At 54.6% G+C, this 20,336-nt stretch overlaps 2 protein-coding genes across 8 annotated transcripts; one reads left to right on the forward strand and one right to left on the reverse strand.

Annotated features, from left to right (window-relative positions):
• Window positions 1-1,548: 1,548 nt before the first annotated feature.
• On the reverse strand, window positions 1,549-6,647 carry CCR10 (C-C motif chemokine receptor 10). 3 transcript variants are annotated; one of them, XM_049859691.1, is made up of 3 exons: window positions 6,562-6,647; window positions 3,632-3,673; window positions 1,549-2,743 (listed from the first exon to the last, which is right to left on the reverse strand). In XM_049859691.1, exons 2-3 carry the CDS (start codon window positions 3,653-3,655, stop codon window positions 1,685-1,687), a joined length of 1,083 nt encoding a protein of 360 aa, XP_049715648.1. In that variant the 5' UTR covers window positions 3,656-3,673; window positions 6,562-6,647; the 3' UTR covers window positions 1,549-1,684. The 3 variants fall into 3 exon arrangements, with proteins under 3 accessions (XP_049715648.1, XP_049715647.1, XP_049715649.1); XM_049859690.1 differs by lacking the exon at window positions 6,562-6,647 and adding an exon at window positions 4,046-4,126; XM_049859692.1 differs by lacking the exons at window positions 3,632-3,673; window positions 6,562-6,647 and adding an exon at window positions 4,046-4,126.
• Window positions 2,431-20,174, forward strand: CNTNAP1 (contactin associated protein 1). Of its 5 annotated transcripts, none has more exons than XM_049859687.1 (24): window positions 2,431-2,757; window positions 3,814-3,894; window positions 5,498-5,599; window positions 5,710-5,951; window positions 6,351-6,783; window positions 7,384-7,568; window positions 8,123-8,266; window positions 8,963-9,224; window positions 9,702-9,851; window positions 10,122-10,293; window positions 10,761-10,867; window positions 11,016-11,135; window positions 11,500-11,703; window positions 11,899-12,055; window positions 12,139-12,266; window positions 12,555-12,740; window positions 14,925-15,146; window positions 15,381-15,620; window positions 16,448-16,801; window positions 16,960-17,087; window positions 17,514-17,607; window positions 17,771-18,016; window positions 18,121-18,168; window positions 18,835-20,174. In XM_049859687.1, the coding sequence occupies exons 4-24, from the start codon at window positions 5,769-5,771 to the stop codon at window positions 19,101-19,103; spliced, it is 4,032 nt and encodes a 1,343-aa protein (XP_049715644.1). In that variant the 5' UTR covers window positions 2,431-2,757; window positions 3,814-3,894; window positions 5,498-5,599; window positions 5,710-5,768; the 3' UTR covers window positions 19,104-20,174. The 5 variants fall into 5 exon arrangements, with proteins under 5 accessions (XP_049715644.1, XP_049715642.1, XP_049715643.1 ...); XM_049859685.1 differs by lacking the exons at window positions 2,431-2,757; window positions 3,814-3,894 and adding an exon at window positions 4,261-4,591 and having other exon boundaries at window positions 6,351-6,498; window positions 6,580-6,783; XM_049859686.1 differs by lacking the exons at window positions 2,431-2,757; window positions 3,814-3,894 and adding an exon at window positions 4,261-4,591 and having other exon boundaries at window positions 5,710-5,903; window positions 6,351-6,498; window positions 6,580-6,783.
• The last annotated feature ends 162 nt before the right edge of the window (window positions 20,175-20,336 follow it).

The following is a 20,336-nucleotide window of genomic DNA, read 5'->3' on the forward strand; positions in this document are numbered from 1 at the left end:
AGGTGGCCCTCCGTCCCTGGGGTGAAGGATTCCAGGCTTTCGGTCTGAGTTACCTCCTTTAGAATTGAAGACTCTGAGGCAGGGGCTTTGGGAAGGCGCGGTCCTAGGCCGTAAATAAAATCGAACTTAGAGCGCACAGCTCACTGAACTCAGATAGGGAGAATGGTTCGGGATTCTAGAGATTCTGTAGCTCCGACAAGAGCGGCGAGGCGGGGCAAATAGCCTGCAGTTCCGTGTAGGAAGGGGTTAACCGAGGCTCGGGAAGGACAGGGCGGGGCCGGAGGGGGCGGGGCCGGGGCGACCGCGGGAGCGCGCCTTGCTGACTCAGCGGCGATTCCCTAGGTCTCCGGCGGTAGGTTCCAGGTCGGCCCCCAGCAGCTGGCGTGCGTGACCCTTTGAGGATCGGCGCCGTCTCCAGGCCTTCCCTGGATCCTGGCCCCTGGAGGCCGTTGCTCTCGGTCCCGGCCGCCGGAGCTCTGGGGAAGAAGGCTAGCTCTGGCTAGGCAGGGCGGGACAGGGCGGGGACTTCAGGCCAGCGCCTCCCTTGAGACCTCCTCGCCACGCCCCGTCCCTCTCGCCCTGGGCCCCCTCACCCCCTTCTCAAGGCTGGAGTGGCCAGGACAGCTTTGCTGACCGGATATTAAACTGCGAGAGTTGTCGCATGTAAACACGATTCTGCCTGTGTGATTGTGTAAAACAAAGACCAGGAATCAATACTACCGCCTTCAGAGGCCATCCCGGCCATGCCCTTGCCCTGGATGAGAGTGGCCTGCACTGAGTTTTCCTAGGGATGGAGACACCACAACCATATGCGCTCTTCCCCGTCCGGAGCCCAGGCCCTTGGTTGCAGGGAAGTTCTTTCTGATGTCTAACCTCCGCCTTTCCGGCAGGCTCAGTGCATTTCCTCTGACCCCGTCCCCTGGGAAGATGGAGAACAGCAACCCCCTCCTCCCCACCACGCCGGTAACGATGGCTGTAGGAAATTTGCAAATTGCAATTCTCTCCTTGTCTTGGTTTTTCTCCATAGTGAAGAACTCCTGTTCAACTTTTTAAATTACTTTTTTCCTTCCATCACAGAACCTTGGAAGGGATTGTAAAATGGTAATCTTATCCAAACGTCCACCCTCGTACCCCTACCCCCATCCCACGCACAGGCACACGCAGTGCCCGACAGCCTCAGCTTGAAACATTCCAGAGGCCAGGAACTCGGTACTTCCTAAGGCAGCCATTACTGGATAGCTCTGGTTGTTAGAAAGCTCTTCCTTACACTATTTCGAGAGGAACCCCCGCCCCTCCTCGCCTGGCAGCTTTCCCACCTCACCTCTGTTGGCAGAGACGGAGCGAAGGTGGAGGGGATGTCAGTGCCTAGAACCTTAGCGGGCTCAGCAGTCCCCACCCCCACCCGGGCTCTCAGCGCCTTCCCCTCAGAACCAAGCGGGAGGGGTGACCCACCGGCTCTGCCCTGCTATAAATCACTTCCAAGTCGGTGACTCAAAAATAGTAACAGTTGTTGGCTTGCATCTCATTTTCATGTTATCAATTTAATGTGTTAAGGCACAGAAGCAACCCCTTTAGGTCCCTACCTCTTTCTCAGTGTTCTCCCATCTACTCCCCTTTCCCACTACACTCCCTGGCGTAGTTTCCTCAGCCCGCCCCCTCCTCTAGATTCGCAACTCTGGTTGTCCTAAAAGGAGAGACTGTGGGTCTCAGTGGGAGCGGAGCAGGAAGACAGGCGGGGCCGACGGGGGCAGCGGCCGCGAGGGTGAGGCCCTGGACTGCAGCCCCCACCCCGCAGCAGCCTCCGGAGGTCCTGGCGGAAGCGCAGCCCCAGAAAGGCGTAGAGCACAGGGTTGAGGCCGCAGCGGGCGAGGGCCAAGGCGCCGGTCACCAGCAGAGCTAGATCCTTGCGCTTGCTGGCTGGGCAGCTCAGCTCGCGAGCAGCCAACAGATCGGCGGTATCCAGCAGCAGGGCGAGGCTGTAGGGCAGCTGCAGCACCACGAAGGCAGCCACCAGAGCCACCACGACGCGTAGCGCGCGCCGGCGCTCCAGCCCCCTGGCGGCCAGCAACGTGCGGCCGAGGAGGGCGTAGCAGGCCGCCATGACGCTCAGCGGCAGTGCGAAGCCCAGGGCCACCTGCGCCACGACACTTGCCCCCTTCACCGTCTGCGTAAGGCCCTCGGGGAAGATGAGGCGGCAGCGCCGCTGGCCTTCCCGGTGCCCGTCCCGGCTGAAGAGGAGCGCGGGCAGCGCCAGGAGAAGTGACAGCAGCCACACAACGGCTGAGACCAAGTGCGCCTGGCCTGGTGCAGAAGGCCGCGGCCCGGCCGGGAGGGCCCGCGCAATGGCCACGTAGCGGTCGGCGCTGATACAGGCCAAGAAGAGGAAGCCGGCGTGGAAGGAGGCAGAGTAGAGGCCGGAGATGGCGCGGCAGGTGGCACTGCCCAGGCTCCAGCCCTGCAGAGTCCCGACTGCGGCAAAAGGCAGGGTCAATGCCAGCAGGAGGTCGGCCAGGGCCAGCTGGAGCAGGTGGGCTGAGGTGGGAGAGCGGGCCACGCGGCGGGCTGCCAGGTGGGTGGCCAGAACCAGGCCATTGCCGGCCAGACCCAGCGCAGCCACCGTCAGGGAGACACTGGGTTGGAAGGCCCTGCTGAAGGCCTGGACGTCTGCCTTGTAGCAGAGCTCCGGCAGCGGTTCAGAGGAGTATGCCTCATCATCGTCCCCAGAGTAAGGGCCCCAGGAGACCTGGGAAGGTCAAGGTGAGAGACCTGGTGAGACACTTGCCCACACACATCCCCCTCCCACACATGCCTCCAAGCTGGAAGCTCCTGTAAACAGGTACAACAGCAGAGGGAAAAGATATAAACTCTTCTTGAAATTCTTCCTTCACACCCCCTAACTCAACCCCCACCCCCACTCCAGGGCCTGGACTTCCATGCACCCCTCCTGCCTCTATCTCCAACTTTCTGGGTGACCTTGAGCAAGGGACTTGCTCTTTTTGAACCTCAGCTTCCTAATACGTAAAGAAGTCCTGACCATCCCACCTAGCAGGATTTGCTGTGAGGATTGTTTGAAATAAGGAAGATAAGAGATGTGAAGCATCTCTGCTTTCCATAGTCCAAGGGCTTGTATTATTAATAAATGTTGGAGCTTCTGTTCCCTCTTCAGCGCCCTCTCCTGGAAGGACGTCCACATGCAGGCTTTGCCTCAGATCCTGACTCTGGACTACATGCTTGGTCTGGAGAGGATTTCTGTTTGTCTCCTTCCCCTCCCGGTTCCCGCCTGTGCCTCCAGTACAGCTGCACTGAAGTACTTATGCCAAGGGGTTTTCAAGGGTTGGGGTTCAGGTTTTCTGTGCTCAGTTTGGACCCTGGGCTCTAAGTTCAACCTGCCCTTCCCCTCAGCCTCAGTCCCCTTAGCCTGAGTTCTGCCCCTTCCAACCCCAGCCTTATACTACCAGCCCCATCCACGTGGAGGGCCCCCACCTGAGATGGCTCCAGGCATTCCGGATAGGGTGCTAGGATAGCAAAGACCTGTAGCCCTCTGAACCCCTATAGCAAGTGGGGAATCCCATCACCTTACCCTCCCCTTTTGTAACCATCCCCCCCCCACAAGCCCTACTCCGACTCCCACCTGCTCTGCGGGCTCAGTCCCCATCTCTTGCTACTCGGGTTTCTGAAGTGTAGCAGCAGGGGGAGAAGGGGGAGAAGTTAAACTAGTGGGACAGGAAGGAAGGGGCGGGGAGAGGGGCCAAGCGGGAGGTGGGGATTAGGATCTGTGGGCCCACTTTATCTTTTTCATCCCCCTCCCCAAAGGAGACTTCTTTCTACCCTGCCAGTGGAAAAGAAAATGAACCTTGGAATATCATCATTCACTAGTTAGCTGTGTGATCTTGAGTAAGTTTCTTTACCTCTCTGAGCTTTAGGTTTTTTTTCATCTGCAAGGTGGAGTAAGGTAAAATGCTGAATCCAGAAGATTATGGAGGGTGTCTAGCATGGGGCCTGGGGCATAATTTGTCTTCCGAAAATGGTAGGTTCTTTTACTTACCCTTCTCCCCATCTCCAGGCACCGCCTCCCTCCTGTCTTTGCTTGGATTTTTCAGGACCATCGGGCCCTTGCCTCCCTTCCGCCATCCCTACAGCCCCAGCCCCCTGATGGTCTCGGGGCATTCGGGGTATTTCCCGGTGACTGGAGGCTCTCTACCCCCTCCCTTTCGCAACAGGGCTGAGGCGCGCGCTTGCGCGGGGTCCGGGAAAGCGCGCGTGCCAGGAGAGAGAGGCTGGGGAGGAAGGGGGGAGGTGAGAAGGTGGAAAGGAGAGGAGAGAGAGAAGAGCCGAGAGCCAGGAACCGGAGAGAAAGAGAGAGAGAGAGAGAGGGTTGGGGGAGATAGGAGGGAGGAAGGGAAAGGAGGAGAGACAGCGGTACGCCGCTAACGCCAAGGGGAGAGCTGGGAGCCCGAGTCGGAGCTGGAGCACCAGCCAGAGCCGGGCGCTGGGAGGCGGCCGCCGGGGACCCATCAGCTCTGCATGATGCGTCTCCGGCTTTTCTGCATCCTGCTTGCAGCGGTCTCAGGAGCTCGCGGCTGGGGCTACTGTGAGTGCGGGGTTCGGATATAGGCAAGGTTGGGCCCAGGAGCCCAGAACCTGCAGGGCGTGTCCGGCTCCGCATTGCGGCTGGGTGGTCGCGGCCCCCTTCCGAGCCGGCGCGCGCCCGCTCGCTCGCATCCTTTCCTGCCTCTCCCCCGCGCTCCGCAATGCAGCTCCAAGGCTGGCTCGCGCGGCTCGGGCTGGGGCTGGGTTTCCAACCGAGGATGAAGTCGGGCAGGGCAGGGATTTGGGGCTGGGATCCAAACGGGAGCTGGTGCCTGGGTTTGAGGATAGAGCTGGAGATGAGAATCGTTCTGGTAGCCCGGGCTAGGGTTGAGTTTTTGCCAGGGTCTGGAGCTGGATTTTGGAGCTGGCCCTGGGGCTGGGTTTTGTGGCTGGGTCTGGATTTTGTGGCTGGGATCTAAGCAGTAGTTTGTGATCCTGACTGACGCTAGATTGGAGATGGCGTTGGTGATAGTGCTAGGGCTGGCTGGGGCAGGGATCAAGGCCTGATTTGGGACTAGTGCAGGGTTTATGGGCTAATGAGTGGGACTTATATTAAGGCTGGGGGCTGGAGTGGTTTTTTGGGCTGACTCAGGTTCTGGAAGATGCTGAGGCTTGGGTGTGGGTTTGGGGGAGTACTGTCCCCAGGCTGGTACAAGGGCAGGAACCTAGCTAGGGAGGATCTGGAGTTGGGTCGGAAGGTCTAGCCTGGGGATGCCCCAGAAGGAGAAGGCAACCTCCCCTGAGCGTGTAACTATTGCTGCAGCCAGATCGAGTAGGTGGCTTTAGGTAGGGCTGGGTCTGCCGCTGGGGGGCAGAAAAAGGGGAACTCTGGCTGCCAAGTGGGCCTGGCTTTGGAAGGGCCTGGGAGGGGCCGGCGCTGATCAAAGTGCCCACTCCCCCGCCACAGACGGCTGCGACGAGGAGCTGGTGGGGCCCCTGTATGCGCGCTCGCTGGGCGCCTCCTCCTACTATGGGCTTTTCACAGCGCCGCGCTTCGCCCGGCTGCACGGTGAGCGGGCGCGCACCACGGCGGAGTAGGGTACTCCCGAGGGCTGGGGTGGGGGGAGGAGGAGGAGGAGAGAAGGGAGCCGACGGTGAAAGCCCCTGCCCCTTGTACAGGCATAAGCGGATGGTCGCCCCGGATCGGTGACCCGAATCCCTGGCTCCAGATAGACCTAATGAAGAAGCACCGGATCCGGGCTGTGGCCACACAGGGCTCCTTTAACTCGTGGGACTGGGTCACACGCTACATGCTGCTCTACGGCGACCGCGTGGATAGCTGGACGCCGTTCTACCAGCGAGGGCATAACGCGGTACTCTGGGCTCCCCTGCCTGCACACTTGGGGAATCCCCTCTGCTCGGTACTCTGGGCTGGGCACTGGCGGGGGGGCGGTGGTGAGGGCACAGGTGAGGGGCAGTGCAACCATTCTGGGGACTCAGTCCAGCAGGACCGTCAGCTCACCATGTGTGCAAGACACTCCGCAGCCACAGGGTTTAATAGACTTTAGGGTGAAATCTGGGAGAGCTTCCCGAAGGAGGAGGTATTTAAGGTAAGCTCTAAGGAAAGATCCTCCCCCCCAGGAAAGATTAGAGTAGTGGGAAAGGACACCCTAGGCTAGGGAAACTGTTGGCAAAAAGAAGGCAGGGAAGATCAAAGAGTGCTTTCTCGAAGTGGAGATTGGCTGGGTGTGTCATTGTAGGGTAGGGACTGTGGGGGAGGATAAAGCAGATGGTGGGTCATTCCTCCTCCACCCCCGCAGACCTTCTTTGGTAATGTCAACGAGTCCGCGGTGGTGCGCCACGACCTGCACTACCACTTCACGGCGCGTTACATCCGCATCGTGCCTCTGGCCTGGAACCCTCGTGGCAAGATCGGCCTGAGGCTGGGCATCTACGGCTGCCCTTACAGTAAGGGGCGGGGACAGTCGTGGAGCGAGGCCTGTGACCGGCAGTCTCCCGGCCCGAGCCCACCTGCTGTCCTTCGCGCAGAGTCCGACGTCCTCTATTTTGACGGCGACGACGCCATCTCGTACCGCTTCCCGCGTGGGGTCAGCCGGAGCCTGTGGGACGTGTTCGCCTTCAGCTTCAAGACCGAGGAGAAGGACGGGCTTCTGTTGCACGCCGAGGGCGCGCAGGGCGACTACGTGACGCTCGAGCTGCAGGGGGCGCACCTGCTGCTGCACATGAGCCTTGGTGAGCCCGGCGACGCGGGCGCGACCCCAGGAGCGACCCCTGCGGCTCTCCCACCGCACCTCCCCGCACCACGTCCGCGCTCCCGCGCCCGTGCTTGATTTTCCCCTTCCTTACTGTCTGGGCCACCCCGCCTTTTACTTGTAGCATTTGGTTCTAGCAAAGCGCAGGACTGGAATCAGGAGGACTGGATTCCAGTCTCAGCTCTGTTACCTACTAGCTGTGTGACCTTGGACAAGGCCCTTCCTTAAACCTCAGTTTCCTCGGTGTCGGAATCGAATACACGCCAACTAATAACATAAAGAGTTATTACTTTGCTTGTCTTTATCGTTTCCCCGAGTGATGTAGATCAAAGCAGCTATCATGCCCCGAGTTTTGCAGAGAGGAAAACAAGCTCACAGAGGTTAAATGGTTTACCTTAAGTCACACTCTCGCCAATGGCACGCGATCCATCCCAGTCTCAGGCCCCGTGCCTGCCCTCTCTAGCGGCCCTCAACCCTGTGCAGCCCTCCTCTGCGCTGCGCACGGCTTCTCTGCCTGGGGGCTAGGGTTTGCTGGGGTTCTCTTGGCTCAAGGTCTGACCCTTCTTTACCCCACCCTCAGGCAGCAGCCCCATCCAGCCGAGGCCTGGTCACACGACAATGACCGCGGGAGGCGTCCTCAACGACCAGCACTGGCACTATGTGCGTGTGGACCGATTTGGTCGCGAAGCCAACCTCACCCTGGACGGCTACGTGCAGCGCTTCCTGCTCAACGGCGACTTCGAGAGGTTGAACCTGGACAACGAGGTGAGTAGTGGGAAGTGCCCCTTGCTGGGGTGAGGGGCAGTAACTTCTCACCCCGGAGGTAAGGATCTTTCCAGTTCCTGAATCTTCTAGCAGAACTTGGCAAACTTGCTGCTCACCAGAAGGGCCTGGCTTTTTGTTATTGCTGTTAGCGTTCAGATTTCTGGGTGCCACCTCAGAACTATGAGCTGAGGCCTGGAAACCTGGCTTCTGAGGACCAGACAAGGTGAGCAAATAGCCCCCTTGGGTCCTCCCACAACACTGTGGACTTGGGAAAAACCCTGGACCCAATCAGGAGCATGCCATGCAGGTTAAGTGACTCGTTCAAGAGTGTGCAGCCAGTTTGTGGTGGAATCAGGGCCTGAACCCAGACCTGGAGGCCAAGCTTAGGGCTGTAATTGGGACACTGGAGGAATGTGTTTGCAGTCTTTTATAAAGCCTGGCCTGGCATTGGGAAGGTCTATATGACATGCGTGGGAGTACAACAAAGGCGTGTGTATGGGTGGGTGTGGGTGTGCTCCTGTGCTGGGGAACCTCACTTCCCACCCTGCCCACAGATGTTCATCGGGGGTCTGGTGGGTGCTGCGCGTAAGAACCTCGCCTATCGGCATAATTTCCGTGGCTGCATGGAGAATATAATCTTCAATCGAGTCAACATTGCCGACTTGGCTGTGCGTCGCCACTCGCGGATCACCTTCGAGGCCAGTGGGCAGGGGGATCTGGGAGGAAGGGATCCAAAGCCGCTTGGAAAGCAAAGAGGTGGAGCGGGAAGAGAGCTTGAGAATCACATAAAAGCCGAAGACCCCCTTTCTCCCCTAGTCAGATGCTCAGGCGGGGGAGTATCACGGACTCCCAGAAAGTGCAAAGTCTAAGGACGCCCCAGTTAAGAAGCTCTGGTCTGGTCCAGCCACCTCCTCAGTGAATAACTGGGGAAACTGAAGCTCAGAGAAGGAGAGTGTCTGGGCCAGGGGTTATGCAGTTGCACAGTGGCTGAATTGGAACTCGAACCCAGGACTCTAAGCCAGCTTCCCCATTCCAGCCCCACTTAGAGCGGACGCCAGCGCCGCTGCAGGGAAGGGGCGGCAGCTGGGCCAGTGGCCCTAAATTGCCTCTTGGCACTGGAAAAAAGGGAAGGAGGCCATCGCCCTGGAAATGGTGTAGCTCAGCTACAGCGAGAAAGCTGACTGGGTTGGGCACCCCTTTCACAGCTGCACAGAAGTTTCCTAGAGTGAAGGGTCAAGGTGGAAGGTCTTGCCCCGCGGGCACCAAGGGAGTGGGGTGAAGAGGTCTTGATCAATGGGAAAATTGAATTCCCAGCCAAGGCAAGGGCAGCGACGAGGGCCAGAGGCCGGCATGCTGGCTGGAGGGTGCTAATGGGTCCTTGCTTTCACCCCCAGGGTAAGGTGGCATTCCGTTGCCTGGACCCGGTTCCGCACCCCATCAACTTCGGAGGCCCTCACAACTTCGTGCAAGTGCCTGGCTTCCCGCGCCGCGGCCGCCTGGCAGTCTCCTTTCGCTTCCGCACCTGGGACCTCACAGGACTGCTACTGTTCTCCAGCCTGGGGGATGGGCTGGGCCACGTGGAGCTGATGCTCAGTGAAGGGCAGGTCAACGTGTCCATTGCGCAGACCGGTCGCAAGAAGCTTCAGTTCGCTGCTGGTGAGAGGGGAAAGGGGGTGCTGCGAGAGGGCCAGAGAAGGGCAGAGGGGGCCAGAGAGGTTCCTGGCCTGACCGAGGCATTTGCATACTGGGGAGCGAAGGGGGAGAAGGGAGAAGAGCAGGAGGTCCCAGGCCCCTGTGGGCAAGGTGGGAGTGGCAGGGAGGAAAATCTGGGGCTAAGGGTGCTGGGAAAAGCTAGAAAGCTCAGAGTCCTGATATTCCTCAGCTCCAGAGGGTCCCTGGGGGGTGTTTGTTATCTACTTGTGACTTTGCAGACTCTGTGTCAGTTGCTGGGGTTATGGATGATCACGATAGATACTCAGAGATGTCACCACTCAGTGCGATAAGTGCAATAATGGGTGGGTCACATAGACTGCTGTTGGGGCATAGTGTGGGGTTGCTGCTGTCCCGTTTAGGACACTCTTCTACTGTAGTCACTGCTTCCGCCCAATCATACCATCTTCCTTTCTTATCCAGGGTACCGCCTGAATGATGGCTTTTGGCACGAGGTGAATTTTGCGGCACAAGAAAACCATGCAGTCATTAGCATTGATGATGTAGAGGGGGCAGAGGTCAGGGTCTCGTACCCACTGCTTATCCGCACAGGGACTTCATACTTCTTTGGAGGTAAGTGGGGACCAACCTGGCCAGCCCCCTTGCTTCTGGGTTGAAGGGCCCAACCTAAATCTACCCAGAAGGGGCTAAATGGACAGTTTTGTAGTGATCAAGCCTTCTTTCCCTTCCCAGGCCGTAGGGAGTGGAAGGTTATTGTCATTAATCTATACTTTGGTTCTAGCCCCATTCCTTCCTTCATGTCTGGTTCTCCTCTGGCATCTTCCCGGGGGACATTCTCTGGGGTCTCCCTTTGGGAAGGCCTCACAGGAGTGGTTGCTCCAGGTTGTCCTAAGCCAGCCAGCCGATGGGGCTGCCATTCCAACCAGACAGCATTCCATGGCTGTATGGAGCTGCTCAAGGTGGATGGTCAACTGGTCAACCTGACTCTGGTAGAGTTCCGGCGGCTTGGACACTTTGCTGAAATCCTCTTTGACACATGTGGCATCACTGATAGGTATCCAGAAGCCCCTCTCCCTGCTAGGTGATCTCTCCAAAGCCCTCCCCATGGTCTCCCAGTGGGAGTAGCCTTTCTCTAATCCTCTTCTCCCTTCTCCTTGTCTGAGCTCCTCAATTCCCCACCTGGAAATGATACCTCCTACTTCTTCCCTTAAAGTGACACATGTTCAGGATAGAAATGAAGCATCTGCTTATGGCCCTGGAAGTTTTTTGGTTTTTTTGGGGGGGGGCAGTAGGGAATCAGGCACTATTTTCCTCTTTTGGGGAAAAGGGGAACAATAGTACCTAAACCCTGAGCACTGGCAAATACCCCAGCATCTGGGCTTATACCTGGTGAGTTGGTGACCGGTGGTGTCCCACCAGGTTCTGGTGCTCCCAGAAGCTGAGAGGGAAGCTTGTGGGGACAGATTCCACTCTCAGGCTCCCAGTGAGGCTCCTTTCCTTGGGGCTGACCCCCTTCCCTAGGTGCAACCCTAACATGTGTGAGCATGATGGACGCTGCTACCAGTCTTGGGATGACTTCATCTGCTATTGTGAACTGACAGGCTACAAGGGGGAGACCTGCCACCAACGTAAGCCAGATGGGGTATGGGAGAGAGACAGGGATAGGGGAGGTCAGGAGAAGGGAGTTGGGATCATGAGGCTGCTGGAGATGGTGAGGCTGGCCTTTCTAGCTATCTGATCCCATAATTGCTTTTTCCTCACCCCACCACTTACCAGCTTTGTATAAGGAATCCTGTGAAGCTTACAGGCTCAGTGGGAAAACTTCTGGAAACTTTACCATTGATCCTGATGGCAGTGGCCCTCTGAAGCCATTTGTAGTGTACTGTGATATCCGAGGCAAGTCACTCTGATGGGTACTGAAGGGCAGCTGACAAGGCAATGCAGGGGTATGGGGAACAGGGAAGGATAGAGGGGTGGACAGGGCCAGTAAGGTTAAGCTGTGGTGGGGGTAAAGGAGGGCAGAGGGAAAAGTGGACACTCAGGAATTTGTAACCCAGCCTTACAGATAAATTCCAGCTTCCTGATCCATTCCAGCTGTCTCAACTCCAGCCTACCATGTAGAGGGCCCAGAGCTGGGCTGGAATAGAGCTGCTGGCCATATTTGTTGGCACCAGGTTTCAGCAGTGGTGTGGTGGTGGGCAGGGAGATGGGTAAAGAATGCCCATTTCCAGCCAAAGCTCAGCCCCTTCCCCTCCCCCAGAGAATCGAGCATGGACAGTTGTGCGGCATGACAGGCTGTGGACAACCCGGGTGACAGGTTCCAGCATGGAGCGGCCATTCCTGGGGGCCATCCAGTACTGGAATGCATCCTGGGAGGAAGTCAGTGCCCTGGCCAACGGTTCCCAGCACTGTGAACAGTGGATCGAGTTCTCCTGCTATAACTCCCGGCTGCTGAACACTGCAGGTTGGGCTGGGGTCAAGGAGGGCAAGGTAGGGGACCTGGAAGAGAGACCTGTGGGGGCCTTGAAGAAGGAAATCGGAGGGTTCAGCTGGAACCCTGGGGTAGAGATTCAAGGAAGGGTCTTCACTGGTTGGAAGGGCTATAGAGGAACCTAGAGGCTAATGGAGGGCCTGGTAACTACCTGCACCTCTTCCCCAGGAGGCTACCCCTACAGCTTTTGGATTGGCCGAAATGAAGAGCAGCACTTCTACTGGGGAGGCTCGCAGCCTGGGATCCAGCGCTGTGCCTGTGGTCTGGACCGGAGCTGTGTGGACCCTGCCCTGCACTGTAACTGTGATGCTGACCAGCCCCAGTGGTGAGGAGGGCAGAGGAACAGAGTTTTCAGGACTTAGAGGGGCAGAGAGCCACAGGGCTAAGCCACTGCATCCCGCCCCACAGGAGAACCGACAAGGGACTGCTGACCTTTGTGGATCATCTGCCTGTCACCCAGGTGGTGGTGGGGGATACAAACCGCTCCAATTCCGAGGCCCAGTTCTTCCTGAGGCCTCTGCGCTGCTATGGTGATCGTGAGTGGCAGACCCCTTTTGTGTGCCCTCCTGGGGTTGTCTCTCTAGTTTCCAAAATCTAGGCACCCAATGGGGGCTCTAGGACACACCACCAGACACTCCAGTTTCCCCTGGATATGACTCTCATACTTGCTTCTCCCTATTCTTTCATTACACTCCCCAGTCTCCCCTTGACTTGTGTCTTCCTTACCCCTAAGTGTCCCCTACCTTCCGTCACCCCACGTGAGGCTCCCTTACCCCTCTACCCTCTAGTCTTTCTGACAAGGACCCCCTCCTTCTGTTTTGTAGGAAACTCCTGGAACACAATCTCCTTCCACACTGGGGCCACACTACGCTTTCCCCCAATCCGTGCCAACCACAGCCTTGATGTCTCCTTCTACTTCAGGACCTCGGCTTCCTCAGGAGTCTTCCTGGAGAATATAGGGGGCCCTTACTGCCAATGGCGCCGACCCTACCTGCGGGTGGAACTCAACAGTGAGCGGGCAGACACTGGGAGGGACATGGGGTAGATGAAGGAGATCTCTCAGGAGTCATGGGGTAGGTGGAGGCTGGGGTAAGAGACGAGGGCAGACACCCTTTTGAGAAGCTGCATGGAAGGGGCTTTAGCTGACCTTGCATTCTAGCGCTAGCTCTGAAAAAAATTTTTTTAATAACTTATTTTTTCTGGTTTTGCAAATACACACAGCAAAACATACACCAATTCAACAATTTCTATGCATACAATTCAGTGACCCTGGTTACATTCTTCAAGTTGTGCAGCCATTCTCATCCTCTGTTTTTGAATATTTCCTCCCCCATTAGCATAAACTCACCACTCCCTAAATTTCCTATTTAATCTTTTGAGTTGCTATTGTCAACTTGTTGCCATATGGATAGTTCCTAAAAGAGCACAATGCTCAAGGCACACACTCTTTACTAGTTAAACTAATTGTGTAGTTTTAAGAAGACTTCAGGGATTTTTTTTGGTTTAAGGTTTAAAGATTATCTCAGGGCAATAGCTTTAGGTGTTCATTCAGAAAGTCTGGATCCCATAAGAGTTTGAGATTTCGTTTGGTGTTTTCTCCCTTTTGATCAGGATTCTTCTATAGAATCTTTGATCAAAACATTCAGTAATGGTAGCCAGGCACCATCCACTTCTTCTGGTCTCATGGCAAAGGAGGCAGTTGTTTATGGAGGCAATTAGCTACCATTCCATTACTTCCTCCTATTCCTGACTCTCCTTCTTCCTCTGTTGCTCCAAGCGAATGGAGACAAATTGTGCCTTGGATGGCTGCTTGCAAGCTTTTAAGACCCCAGCCACTACACATTGAACTAGGAGATAGAACAGAAGCACTAAACATGATATTGGGCCAATTAACTGGGATGTCCCATGAAACCAAGAAACCAAATCCCATGAGGTGCTTGGTTGTACATAAACAGCCTCAGCAGCTCCTCTTTTTTTTTTTCTTTTCCTTTTTTTAATTGTGCTTTAAGAGAAAGTTTACAGTTCTAGTTTCAAATACAAAAATTTATACACACATTGTTATGTGCCCCTAGTTGCTTTTGCTATAATGTGACAGCATACTCCTCCTTTCCACCCCAGATGTCCCGTGTCCATTCAACCAGCTCCTGTTCCTTTTTGCCTTCTCATCTTGCCTCGGGACAGGAGCTGCCCATTTAGTCTCATGTATCTGTTTGAGCTAAGAAGCACACTCTTCACAAGTATCATTTTATGTTATAGTTCAGTCTAATTTTTTTCGGAAGAGTTGACTTCGGGAATGGTTTCAGTACTGGGCTAACAGAGAGTCCAGTGACGATGTCTTCCAGGGTCCCACCAGTTTCAGTCAGACCATTAATGCTGGTCTTTTCACTAGAATTTGAGTTCTGCACCCTACTTTTCTCCTACTCTGTCAGGGACTCTGTTGTGTTCCCTGTCAGTGTGGTCATTGGTGGTAGTCGGGTAAGATCTAGTTCTGGTCTCAGGTTGATGGAGTCTCTGGTCTATGTGGCCCTTTCTGTCTCTTGAGCTAACATTTTCCTTGTGTCTTTGGTGTTCTTCATTCTCCTTTGCTCCAGGTGGGTTGGGACCAATTGATGTAGCTTACATGGCTGCTCGCTAGCTTTTAAGATCCCAGATGCCACTGAACAAAGTGGGATGCAGAACATTTTCTTAATAAACTTTGTTATGCCAATTGAGTTAGATATCTGCTGAAACCATGGTCCCCAGACCCCCGCCCCTGCCATTCAGTCCCTTGAAGTGTTCGATTGTATTCAGGAAACTTCTTAGCTTTTGGTTTAGTCCAGCTGTCCTTGTTAGAGCTAGCTCTGACTTGATAGCTAGCTATATGTGTCCTTGGGTACTCATTTCACCTCTCTAGATCTTAGGCCCGTTACTTGTAAGGAAGCTGAACTCCTGAGGTCTCTCCCAGCTCCAACTAGCTCTGCTTCTAACCTGAGAGGTAGGGCTGGGAAGCTGGCTCCAGGGATCTGCTAACTTTGGAGAGACTGAGGATATGTGGTTTAAGCAGCGTATGGGTTTGGTCCCAGGCTGTAGACCAAATGGAGGGACATTCAAGGAGCTCCACAGACGTAAAGAAGAGAGGTTGTATTGAGCAGGAATCTATGAGGTATCTTGGAGGTCTGAGTCCTCCCCTACCCCAACTCCCCCTTGTTGTCCAGCATCCAGGGATGTGGTCTTCGCTTTCGATGTGGGGAATGGGGATGAGAACCTGACAGTGCACTCAGATGACTTTGAGTTCAACGATGATGAGTGGCACCTGGTTCGGGCTGAAATCAATGTGAAGCAAGCCCGGCTCCGCGTGGATCACCGGCCCTGGGTGCTGCGGCCTATGCCCCTGCAGACCTACATCTGGCTGGAGTATGACCAGCCCCTCTATGTTGGTAAGCAGCAACCTAGAGGGAGGATGAAAGCCTCCTTTACCTCCCCACCCTCTCAAGGCTGCTCTCCTTGCTTCCTGGGGCCCCATATCTTAGGTCCCAGTCCCCCCAGGTCCTGCCTTTCCTCTCCAGTCCCTAATATCCTATTCTACTCTTCCAGCCCCCTGACTCCCTTCCCAACACCAGTTCTTATACCTGTCTCTGGCTCTACACCCATTTCTTAAATTCTTTTCCCAGGTTCTGCAGAGCTGAAAAGGCGCCCCTTTGTGGGTTGCTTGAGGGCCATGCGTCTGAATGGAGTGACTCTGAACCTGGAGGGCCGTGCCAATGCTTCTGAGGGTACCTCACCCAACTGCACGGGCCATTGTGCCCACCCCCGGTTCCCCTGTTTCCATGGGGGCCGCTGCGTGGAGCGCTATAGCTACTACACATGTGACTGTGACCTCACGGCTTTTGACGGACCATATTGTAACCACGGTCAGTGTTCCTGATTATGGGAGGACAGGAAGCAATAGGGCATAATGGGATGTAGGAAGGGTAGGAAAGGAAGGAAGGTGAAAAGTCACCATCAGGGAAAATTAGAAGTGTCCCCGGGTTCCTGAGGTCTGAGCTGGGGAATCAGGCAGTTGAAGATGCTGGGTGACTCCAAAAGCATAAAGTGGGAACAGAAGGATGGAGCAGCTAGCTGGTACTAGAAGAACTCAAGAGCAGCAAGCAAATAACTTCCTCATCTTCCCACCATTACCAAGGTAACACAGGTTACCTCCCTTCTAAGTATATCCACCTCAAGCTGCACAATACCCTTCTATGCCTCGACATTTACCATAGCAAGATTCTGCACATATACCCAGACTGCATCCTCCCTAAGGCTGACTTAGGGAGACGCGTAGGCATGTGTGCTAGTGGTAGAAGTCTGGTGGACTAGGGAGATACAGGGACTTAGGGACAGACAGAAGATCTTCGGTCTCGGTTTGGAAATGTAAGGGGTGGCAAGTGTACTGGATGGGGTCGGGATATCTGGATTCTAATCTTGACTTTCCACATACTGTGTCCTGGGGCAAGTTACAACCATCTCCAAGCCTGTTTCCCCATTTGTAAAATGCGAGGGTTGGATTAGATGATCTCTTAAGTTTCTCATGGATGTAAGATTTCATTCTGTGACAGAGGGTCTCAAGGGGACCCAAAGTGAACAGAGGTGGTAAAAACTGAGGACAAGTTTCACGGTATGTGTGGATGACACACAGAACCTCTGATTTCGGGAATGCGAGTCTGAGGGGCTCTGACCTCATTGCCTCTGCTTTCAGATGTTGGTGGCTTCTTTGAGCCTGGCACCTGGATGCGCTATAACCTACAGTCAGCACTGCGCTCCGCAGCCCAGGAGTTCTCCCACATGCTGAACCGGCCAGTGCCAGGCTATGAGCCTGGCTATGTCCCTGGCTATGACACTCCTGGCTATGTGCCTGGTTACCATGGTCCTGGGTACCGCCTGCCTGATTATCCCCAGCCGGGTCGGCCAGTGCCTGGTTACCGTGGGCCTGTCTACAATGTTACTGGAGAGGAAGTCTCCTTCAGCTTTAGTACAAGCTCTGCCCCTGCTGTCCTGCTCTATGTCAGCTCCTTTGTGCGTGACTACATGGCTGTACTCATCAAGGAAGATGGTAAGCTCCTGAGGTCTTTTTTCCTCAATACCACCTTCCCCCAGATGCCCTTAATTCTCATAACTACTGATTCACTATTACAAGGACCCACATGCTCACAGGAGATGGGGATTGTGGGAGCTGGGATGAGAGTCCCTCTTTGTCCTCCCACTCCATAGGGACTCTGCAGCTGAGATATCAGCTGGGCACCAGTCCTTACGTGTACCAGCTAACTACCCGACCAGTTACTGATGGCCAGCCCCACAGCGTCAATATCACCAGAGTCTACCGCACTCTCTTCATCCAGGTATGTGTAGAGGGAGGTGGGCTAGTTCATACCCATGATTACCCAGGAAAATATCAAATGTTTGCATAGTACATCTCAATTTACAGAGGATTCTCACCTATATTACCTCATGTGACTCTCAAAATATCTGTCAGGTTGTTCAGGTTGGCAGGTGCTCTTAATTATCTCTGTTTTACAATCAATAATCAGGCTCAACAAATGATTTTCCCAAAATCAAACTGCTAGTAAGCTGCAAAGTCAGGGCTCAAATTCACGTTTTTTTTTTAAATCTCCAAAGCCTATCTCTAGGCCCAGGAGTTGCCAATTTAGGACTGAGCTAGGACTAACCCTAGCTGGCACCACCAATTTAGACAGAATGAGGGTGCCTGTGTGATCTTGATTATGCCAACCTTCGATCCTCTCTCCCTGACACCCTTCCCACCTCAGGTGGACTACTTCCCAATGACAGAACAGAAGTTCTCACTGTTGGTGGACAGTCAGCTGGACTCACCCAAGGCCTTGTATCTAGGGCGTGTTATGGGTAAGCTGTGGGTGAGGGTGTGTTGGAGGAGATTGAAGGAACAATGGACTGGGAATGGCAGTGAAAATGGTGACAAAAATGAGGGGGAAACATGGATCATGAGAGGGGGTTGGGGTTACTGGGTGGTCCAGCCCCTTTCTCTCTGGGCCTGCCTCTCCCCCAGAGACAGGAGTAATTGACCCGGAGATCCAGCGCTACAACACACCAGGTTTCTCAGGCTGCCTGTCTGGTGTTCGATTCAACAACGTAGCTCCCCTCAAGACCCACTTCCGAACCCCTCGACCCATGACTGCTGAGCTTGCTGAGGCCCTTCGAGTTCAGGGAGAACTGTCAGAATCTAACTGTGGAGCCATGCCACGCCTCGTCTCAGAGGTGCCACCTGAGCTTGATCCCTGGTACCTGCCTCCAGGTACATCCCAGGGATACAGAAGAGGGGAGGGAGGGATGACAGGGCAGGAAAATGATTCTTAATATGGGGGAGGTTTATCCTGACTGGGGTTTTCTCCTCTTCAGACTTCCCATACTACCATGATGACGGATGGGTTGCTATACTTTTAGGCTGTGAGTAGCACTGATCATCCTGACTTACCAATTCCACCCTGACTGCCAGCATTCCCTCCCTTCCCCTTACTTTCGGGGCTGAGGGGTGGTGAAGGCACTAAGTACATGATGGTGAAATAGAAAGATAAGATGGGCTATGTTAACGGTGCCTGGTGGTACAGTGGTTAAGAACTCAGGCTGCTAACCAAAAGGTGTGCAGTTCAAATTGACCAGCTGCTCCTTGGAAACCCTATGGAGCAGTTCTACTCTGCCCTATAGGGTCACTATGAGTCAGAATCAACTTGACAACAATGGATTTAGTTTTGGTTTTGTATGCTGAAGGTAGTATGTAATAATTTAGCTAAGGGGTTGGAGATTGTAAATGTTTGAGGATGCTGTAAACTTTTAATTGAAATGCAGATTCAAAATGGGGCTATAGCTAAGGGAAAAGGAAATGGGGCTGTGGTGAAATCTAGAAAGAGGGATTGGGGTAACCAGCAGGGATATGGAAATAAATATAAGAAATAGAAGATGGCAGGGGATAAGCCAGGAATTCAGACCTGCCAGAGACTTAAGAATAGCTTGATGTGGTTGTACAGCTGAGCTGGACAAAACCACATGTGTACGTGTCTACATGTAGGTAAAACACCAAAGATTGGCCCTGAACTGTTCCTTTTTTCCTCCCAGTTTTGGTGGCATTTCTGCTGCTCGGGCTGGTGGGAATGTTGGTGCTCTTCTATCTGCAAAATCATCGCTACAAGGGCTCCTACCACACCAACGAGCCCAAGGCCACTCATGATTACCACCCTGGCAGCAAACCTCCCCTGCCTACTTCAGACTCTGTCCAGGTCCCAGCCCCTACACCAGGTCCCACACCAGCCCCAGCTCCAGGCCCAGCCCCTGCCCCCCGGGACCAGAACTTACCTCAGATCCTGGAGGAATCCAGGTCTGAATGAACTAGAAGGGCTTCTGGGACCAAGTTCATCTCCCCTGAATCTCCCCATTCCTGCCTCCATGCCACTCCATCAGGGACATTTGGCTTTTCTTAGCTGGCTCTGCCCATCCAGAGGATACCCCTCCTGCTACGTTTGGTCGGCAGAGTTACAGATGGGACCAAAGGGAGTGGCCAAGCCTCACTGCCTAAACCAATGCTCTGCCCATCCCTGTCTCCCCAGGCTCCTGGCTGTTTGTCTGCCCCAAAGGAGAAGCTTCATGGGGCTGTGACAAGCCCTTCCTGCCATCTCTGTCCCAGCTGCCGCCAGGGATTACACAACAGAGTGTAGGGGAGATTAACTGCCTCCCTTCAAATACACAATCTCAGCAGGGACAGATGTGTGGGATTGCAGGGATGTACAGGGTATGGGGGGAGGAGGCTGCTAAATCATATCCCCCAGCCTCCCCTCTGCCCTGCAGAATGTCTTCCATCTGCTTCCACTCAGCTGGGGCTTAGGGAGGGCTTCATCGTTGTCCCCCACTCCTTTTTGTTTTTTACATAGAGACCGAGAGGCCTCAGTTTAGCACCTTAGTACCTCCGCTGCTTCACATGCTTTAGCCAAAGCCATAAACACTTGCAATGTAGAGAGAATAATGCAGACACCCTGACTAGCCAGCCTTTGACTCTTCCACCCTCTTCCAAGATATGCAATAGCCTTGGTGCCTGTCCAAAGGCTTGGCCCCCCTCCAATGCATGAGGAGCCCTCTTTCCTCCGCTCAGAGATGCTGCTTCGTTTGCCCAGGAGGTCATGCTCTTTATATATATATTTTGTTGCAAAGTGTCTCTAGAGAAACTCTATAGAGTACTCTAATTTTTTAATTATCAGTTTATATATAAAAGAAAAAAAAGAACAATCGGCTGTCCTGTGCTGTGCTGTGCTGTGCCCACAGTCTGTAGCCTGCTCTTCTCTGTTGGAAGTCTCCTGAGTTCTGCTGGTCACTCGCCCAGCCCAGTCTGGACCTCCATGTGAAGTAGGGCTGAGCCTGTTGTGTTCTCAGACTTGGAGCCGTACCAATAAAGACAGAGTGGCAGAGCCCAGTCTGTGTGTGATGGTTGGCGTTGTGGTTGGGGGGCAAGTGGGATGGTCTAAGGGAACTCACCTGAGGGCTCAGGAATTTCTAGTGAAGCCTCAGAATCCCTGTGTCCCTTGCCAGGGGCCTGTCTGGATCTTTCCAACCTCCCAACTTTCCCCGCC

Source organism: Elephas maximus, chromosome 19, assembly GCF_024166365.1.
Source record: "Elephas maximus indicus isolate mEleMax1 chromosome 19, mEleMax1 primary haplotype, whole genome shotgun sequence".
NCBI lineage: Eukaryota > Metazoa > Chordata > Mammalia > Proboscidea > Elephantidae > Elephas > Elephas maximus.

What these genes read in the sequence shown, in the direction of transcription:
- CCR10 (XM_049859691.1), bottom strand. Translation starts at nt 3,655, where the DNA reads ATGGGGACTGAGCCCGCAGAGCAG. An exon ending in GGACTGAGCCCGCAGAGCAG is followed by an intron (nt 2,744 to 3,631) that starts GTGGGAGTCGGA and finishes TGACCTTCCCAG; the next exon opens with GTCTCCTGGGGCCCTTACTC.
- CNTNAP1 (XM_049859683.1), top strand. Translation starts at nt 4,525, where the DNA reads ATGATGCGTCTCCGGCTTTTCTGCATCCTGCTTGCAGCGGTCTCAGGA. An exon ending in TGGGGAATCCCCTCTGCTCG is followed by an intron (nt 5,952 to 6,350) that starts GTACTCTGGGCT and finishes CCACCCCCGCAG; the next exon opens with ACCTTCTTTGGTAATGTCAA. An exon ending in ACCGCACTCTCTTCATCCAG is followed by an intron (nt 17,088 to 17,513) that starts GTATGTGTAGAG and finishes TTCCCACCTCAG; the next exon opens with GTGGACTACTTCCCAATGAC.